Raw genomic sequence first — 7,266 nt, 5'->3', positions numbered from 1 at the left:
AAGTTGTCTTTGTATATTATTTAACCAATTTCATTACTTCCTTAGTGATGGATTGTTTCTCTTAATAAATTTAGTCCTTTTTGAGTCAAAAAATAAATAAAAAAATAATGCAAAAAGGGACAACAACCAAATAGCATGCTTTAAATGGAATAAATGGTTCACTGCAAGTGGTTCGGGTGCAGTTAAAGCTGGAAGTACGTGTTTTGTTGGAAATCCGGTAGGGGGTTTGGAAACATTGCGGCCCCCTCAAGTGGTCGCAGTATGGGTAGAAGTGATAGTTTCAAGGGAACTGCCAACAGCAACAGCGGTATCGGTGGTGGTGGTGGTGCAAACAGCTTTGAGAAAAAGTTTCTGATAGTCATTTAGATTTTCCTGATATGATTCAAGACATATCTAGTGAATTTCCAAACTGTTGGGATGACAAATCTCGAGTTGTGCTATCTGTATGTGGCTGTCTTCAAGACGGTCTTCTTTTTATAAGGATTACTTCGAAGAGAGTCACTGCAACCCTTTCTAAACAGGCAGCTAGTAATAGTTCATCGGAGAAGCCTTTGACGAATGTATGTTGGGGGCAGCTCTCTATGGTTAAAAAGTGGTGTGTTGGTGTTTATTAGGGGATTGGCAGTTCTGTAGTTGCGCTATTTTCTATTTATCTTTCTTGAAAGTGTAACCCTAGTTGCAATTTACTCTGATCAAACAGGTTTAATCCAAGAAATTTGAAGTATAATATGTTACTGGCAACGCAATCAAATTTCTAACTCTGCACAGCAGCTTCATTGCTTTCATTTTTCATTTCATCTCCTTGCATCTCTTTCTTATCAGAACTACACTTCTTTACAGCGGTAGGAAAAAACAATTGCAGATAATCACTAACAGAAATATGCTTGACATGAATTATGTTGAGCATAAATGTGTTTTATGGTGGCAGTGACCAAAGGCAGAAGTGGCATAAACCTTTCTTGCCAGAGAAAGGGATGTATATGCTCTGACTCTGATAAAAGTTCATCTCTCGGCACAACAGAAGAAAGAAACATCTCAGGCACATTTAAGACTCCATCTCTAAATATGGAATGCGCAAGTGAAGTGAGTTCAAATGAAAACAAATTCAACAGAAAATAAAATAAAATAAAAATAGTGATGCTACCATCACTGCAGCATCAAATAAAGAAGTAGAAAATCAGGACTCTCCATCAAGGCATCAAAACAAATGTTACTGGGGAAAGTATTGCCTCCAGCTTTTGGTCTCTCTAGCACACAGTAAACATAAAATTTTAGCTGCCAAAGATGGCAGTCTAAATTTTTATTTTCCATTCTATATGCAAAGCCTAATCAAGCTTGTTCAGCATCAGATTCAGCCTCGTCTAAATTATTATTCTCCCCATCTTCGTAATCTTCATCGTCTTCATCATTGCTATCCTCGTCCATAATGAGCACACCATGCCCACGTAAAGAGAAAATGCGCTCGATACCCATCCCTGCTCTCTGCACTAGCCTGGCTGTGAAAGAATGCAACCTAGACGGGCCAGGCGTACTACCACCGCTGCCATCTTCTAATGCATCACCTGTAGAAGGATTAGAGTCAGTAGCAGCATCTAGTTTTGAGATATACTTCAGCACGCACTTCCCAGAGAGATCAACAAACTCAGCAACGAAATCCTCTTTGAATGGGCGTCCCAGGATTTGAACGTGAGAAACACTGAAGGAAGAAAAATCAGTAAAATTAATCAATCTACTATCGTCTAGCAAGAAAACAATGTAATGATGAGAAGATAAAAGACCTCTTGGCTATTAACGAGATGAAGCAGAGTTAAAGAACTAACCACACGTAGTATAACCCATCCATCTCCTGCTGCTGAACCCGACCTAAGAGTTCAATCTGCAAAACTCCACCAACAGCGAAAACAGGTTCTGGTAGCTTGAACTTTTGTAAGCAATTTTCCTGTTCGGTGGTAACAGTAAAATTAATCAGATTTGTTGAGAAATTAAAAGGACTCCACCAGGAAATATACACAAGATTCAATAAATCTGTTTTTAGATTATCGTCCCCCCCTTTCCAAAGGAGGAGAAAGAGAGGCTGAAATTAAAGTGGTAATCAAGCATACCTGAGCCATTGGAAAGTCTTCTGAGGTGTATGTCCATACCACGTGATCTTCAATGTGTCTATGACCTGCCTCAAACTCATCCACAAGATCTGTCTCCATATGCTGATCAGTAAAATGGCCAACTCGAAAGCGCACAGACTTGGCCGAATATATAGGAAAACCATACTGGAAATATGCTGGGTAGCGAGAAAACATATTTGTCATCAGTATAAACAAAACCGGAGAACGGAGTGAAATAATACAACTAGTTACAAAAATATCATGGATAATAACCTTGGAATGGTTGGATGTTGATTTCATTAATAAAACACAACTTGGATGCCAGTTTAAAAGTTAATGTCTCAGGCACCCCTTGATCACTCTCTCCTTCACTTGACCAGTATGAAGCCCTCTCACCGACCCTATCTCTAGGTTCCAACGTGTGCAGAATGCTTTCTTCAGGATAATTATCGGTGCTGGATGCACATATCGCATCAGAAATGCAATTTCCCGGGGAAGAAGCCAGACCTTGTGCTAGGAAGGCATAAACTCGATGATTTTTCTTCAATTTCTCCACTTCCATGTCATCAGTGGACTTGACTTCTGGTGGCTCTACTATGTTGTTTTCTTCAATCGCAGGCACAGCATGTGATACTTCTGGCAACAATCTTAAGCAGAGATTCTTGGAGATGCCATTTGAAATCACTGGGAACATTAAATAAACCATGTTTAAAATTTATATATCTATCTATCGGAAACATATACTATAATTCCTTCTAGACACTTTTTTCAAGAAAACAAAATCCAAACAGTGACAAGGCTTAAACTGCTCATTCAAAGTAGCAAGGATAGTTTTGTTCTCAATTCTCACTTCAATTCAGAATTTTGTTTGATGCTATTTAAGTTAGCAATGACTCGACTAAACAATGAATTATGCCAAATTTATCAGCCAAAAAAAAAGGCAGTTAAAAGCCACATCGGGCAAAGTACAGTCTATAAGAAATGCTCATTCTTTAACAATTGATAGAACAAGTACTTCAACTGCCTCTCCCAATGTGCACCTTCTCTACATTGGTGAATAAACACATAAAAATCACAACAAAAGTAAGTAATTTGATGCATGAACACACGAAACAGATACTCCTTACAGGCTGTTTTCTACCACAGTCACATCATTACAATCTAATTTCCCACTACAGCACATCTTATAATAGTCATAGCATAACAGAAACTGGATAAATTCAGGTTCAAAGAGCTCACCGAATTGACGCCAAGCACGCGAAACGGAACTAACACGAACAACATCAGCTGGGTCATCCAAATACGACAAGATATTCGATGATAAGTCATGGTTGAGCAATTGCACAAAATCAATACAATCCCCCGCCATTGATGTCAGAAAACCAAAAACCACCTGAAATTCAACCACAAAATGAATGTCAAACTAAACCCTAAAATCCCATCAACAACAACAACAAAAAATCACAAATTCACCCAAAAAAAAAAACCCTCAAAACCTAAAAAAGCAAAAACATGAGTTATGATTCTGAAGAAATCCACATACCTTTAGACGGAGAAGAGGAAATGATTTCGCAGATCCAGGTAGACAGAAAGAAGGAAAATTTCTATTAAAGCGGTGCCGAAAGAGATAGTAACAACCACCACCAGCAGATTGTTTTCATTTGAGGATGGATAAAAAAATAAATCTATTTATCATATTACGTAATTGATTTGACTAATTAAAAATTTTGGTATCATTTACTCCCTCGTCCCACAATTAAGTGATCTATTTGGTTTTTAATTTTGTCCCACCATTAAGTGACCTATATCACTAAATAAGGAGATATTTTTAAAATTATCCTTTTAATTGATTATAAGAAATATAAGAAATATGCATAATTTGATAGGCATGTTTATATTCGTTACGTAGGTGTTTTAAAGTGTTTTTCAATGGTATAAAGTTTGTGAACATCCATGGTGTAGTTTGAGAGATCAATCATTTCAAAATTTCATTAATTATCTATAAGGGTATAATTGTAAAAAAATGCTTAAAAATCTCTTTTCCCTTGCTTGCCTTAAAATTTGTGCAAACTTCAACTAGATCACTTAATAATGGGACGGAGGGAGTATCAATTTTCGTATTATTTATCATTCGATAAAGACGTGACACTTCACCGGTTACCAACCAATTGCGTGTCATCTGACAAACTAAGGGTTCTGTCGTTTTAACGGTATGGATTTTAAGTAGAAAAGGAAACATTTGTTTCACAAAAAATTACTTTCTTATTTATTTTTGGGAGTTACAATTATCTTTTTTTTTTAGCCTTTATGTATAAGTGAAAAGTTACTAATACATGCACTTCATAGTTTCTCTTTTTGACTCTGGCCGTCCGTTTGACGGAGAGTCAAGATATCCAGAATCCGCATATCACTTAAATTTTCTTGTTCCTACGGTTCGAACCTTGTTACTATTACCGCACTGTCTCCATCCATTTTTTAACTGTTTTCCTTCTCGGCCAATGGAGATTCAGCCACCGCGTAAACTACTCAGAGACTCATCACCACTAATTCACACAAAGAAATCATCTCTCCTGCCTCCCGTCCTCATCACGCCTGAAAAGCAACACAATATCCCACAGCCGTCTCTTCTTTCAACCTACAATCATGATGCAGCCGTATCACCGCCCAACCCTTTCATACCCCCCATTGATACCATCAACAACATCGCTTTATCATCATCTCCTACTTCCTCATTTTTCACCTTCTTACCATCTTGCCAAAAAGAACCAAACAACCGAAACCCGAAATATGAAATCCAAAGTCTTTTCCAGTAGCAAGTACCGGGTCGACCAGAGAATATCTCCTAAGAGTAGAACATAGGTTTTACGCCGGCCTGTCCGAGCCTCGCACAACTTGCACTACGACAAGCAAAAATACTTGACGCTACCTGCGTCGCGATTGTTAATGTTTTTGGACTAAGTGTGGGTAGTCACCGTGTTAATGGGATTACGAATTCTCGACCATTAATGCGGATATACTTACACTCTGTCCCGGTTGCAGAAGCTACAGGGTATTTCCCCTTCACAATTCTGCCTACTGCAGCGCTACAGGGGGATTCCCCCCCCCCCCCCCCCCCCCCCCCCCACCCCCCACGAAACTGCAGGGTTGCCTTTACGTGTTCTCTGGTTGAGTTGTACAGAACTAAAAATAGGAAATAAAGGAGAAGGGTTGTTAGTCTACATACCTGAAACCCACCTCTTCCACGCGTATTGGCGCCCTCCAAGTCTGTCTATCCAGCGCCTGCTCTGGTGAGAGATTTCGGTTTCTCAGGTCGTTTTTCACGCACTCGTCCCAAGTTAGCTTCGGTCGTCCTTGGCGTTGCATCCTTCCTTCAGCACGCCTGATGCGGCCTACTCGTACTGGGGCATCAGGCGGTCTTCGCTGGAGATGCCCAAACCAGCGCAGTCGGTGTTGTGCGAGCATCTCCTCGATTGGCGCTATCATAAGTTTCTTACGTACGTACTCATTCCTGATATGGTCATGCCTCGTATGTCCACAAGCCCACTTCAGCATCTGCATCTCGGTACTCTTCAGTCTCAGAGTATCTCTGCTGTTTATCGCCCAACATTCCGCACCGTAAAGCATGGCATGCCTGATCGTGGATTTGTAAAACTTACCTTTAAGCTTTAGCGGCACTTTGCGGTCACAAAGGACGTCCGAAGCCAGACACCATTTCCCCCAGCCAGATTGCGTTCGATGGCGAATATCCTCCTCGATGCCCCCATTACTCTGGAGTATCGATCCCAGATAGCGAAACGACTCTTTCCTTGGAACAGGTTGTCCATCTAGCAGAATGTCTCCTTCAGCTCTCCCAGAACTGCTGAGATCGCACTTCAAATTTCGGTCTTTGTTCTGCTAAGCCTGAAGCCCTTCGATTCCAGAGTCTGGCACCACAATTCCAGTTTTTCCCCCACATCTTCTTTTGAGTTGCCGATAAGCGCCATATCATCTGCAAAGAGCATGAACCAGGGGATCTCACCCTGAATTTCTCTCGTAACTTGATCGAGAACTAAATCGAAAATATATGGGCTCAAGGCTGATCCCTGGTGAAGCCCTATCTTAATCGAGAAATCGGATGATACTCCGCCGCTCGTCCGGACACCGGTAACTACGTCCTCGTACATATCCTTGATTAAGTTTATGTACTTCGGTGATACCTTTTTCTGTTTAAGAGCCCACCACATTACTTCACACGGCACTTTATCGTAGGCCTTCTCCAGATCAATGAAGACCATGTGCAGGTCCCTCTTTTGTTCCCTGTATCTTTCCATAAGTTGCCTCACCAGTAAAATGGCCTCCGTGGTCGATCTTCCCGGCATAAATCCGAATTGGTTTGGTGAGACGCTGGTTTGTCTTCGATGACGCGTTCCCACATCTTGAGTGTATGGCTCATCAGTTTGATTCCTCTATAGTTGGAGCAATTCTGAATGTCCCCTTTGTTTTTAAAGATTGGGACGATCACGCTTCGACGCCACTCGTCCGGCATTCGGTTTGACCGGAAGATGTTATTGAATAACTTGGTCATCTAAGTTATCCCATCATCTCCTAAGCATTTCCACACCTCAGACGGTATGGCATCCGGCCCCAAGGCCTTTCCTCTTTTTGTTCATTTTAAGGCCTCTTTTACCTCACTCTCGTGGATGCTACATACCGTGACGTCCTCAGACAAATCCACACGCTCGACAACGCCCTCAAGGGTGTACGGTGGGTTTTCACTTCCTCTATTGAAAAGGTTGTTGAAGTACTCCTTCCAACGGGCTTTAATTTCTGCGTCCTCCACCAGCACATGGTTGTCTGAGGCCTTAATACATTTGACCTGGACAAGGTACCGAGTCTTCCGTTCACGCAACCGTGCGATTCTGTAAATGTCATGTTCTCCTTCTCTAGTGTCTAGCTTACGGTAGAAGTCCTCATAAGCCTGACCTTTTTCCACACTTACCGTTCGCTTTGCCCGACTTTTCGCCATCTTGTAATTCCGGTAGTTTTCATCGCTTTCAAGTGCTTTTCGACTTTTCGCCAAACAATCGAAACCCACCACAGTAAAATCTTCAAAAAGGAGATCCGCCAACTTTACAGAATCAAACAAATAACCTTTCATCATCTTAAACTTTTAGCAACCCCCATC

The 7,266-nt window shown here is 41.1% G+C and overlaps 1 protein-coding gene and 1 pseudogene across 1 annotated transcript; both read right to left on the bottom strand.

Moving 5' to 3' along the window:
* Nucleotides 1–1,023: 1,023 nt before the first annotated feature.
* On the bottom strand, nt 1,024–3,802 carry LOC113299534 (F-box protein At4g00755-like). Its single transcript, XM_026548567.1, has 6 exons — nt 3,646–3,802; nt 3,342–3,495; nt 2,376–2,786; nt 2,103–2,278; nt 1,821–1,939; nt 1,024–1,696 (listed from the first exon to the last, which is right to left on the bottom strand). Exons 2-6 carry the CDS (start codon nt 3,469–3,471, stop codon nt 1,330–1,332), a joined length of 1,203 nt encoding a protein of 400 aa, XP_026404352.1. The 5' UTR covers nt 3,472–3,495; nt 3,646–3,802; the 3' UTR covers nt 1,024–1,329.
* Nucleotides 3,803–5,312: 1,510 nt separating this feature from the next.
* LOC113295919 lies at nt 5,313–6,627 on the bottom strand (annotated as a pseudogene).
* Between the last annotated feature and the right edge of the window lie 639 nt (nt 6,628–7,266).

Source organism: Papaver somniferum, chromosome 7, assembly GCF_003573695.1.
Source record: "Papaver somniferum cultivar HN1 chromosome 7, ASM357369v1, whole genome shotgun sequence".
NCBI classification, from domain to species: domain Eukaryota; kingdom Viridiplantae; phylum Streptophyta; class Magnoliopsida; order Ranunculales; family Papaveraceae; genus Papaver; species Papaver somniferum.
Note: the sequence above shows the minus strand (reverse complement) of the source record. Positions and strands in the feature narration are given on the sequence as shown.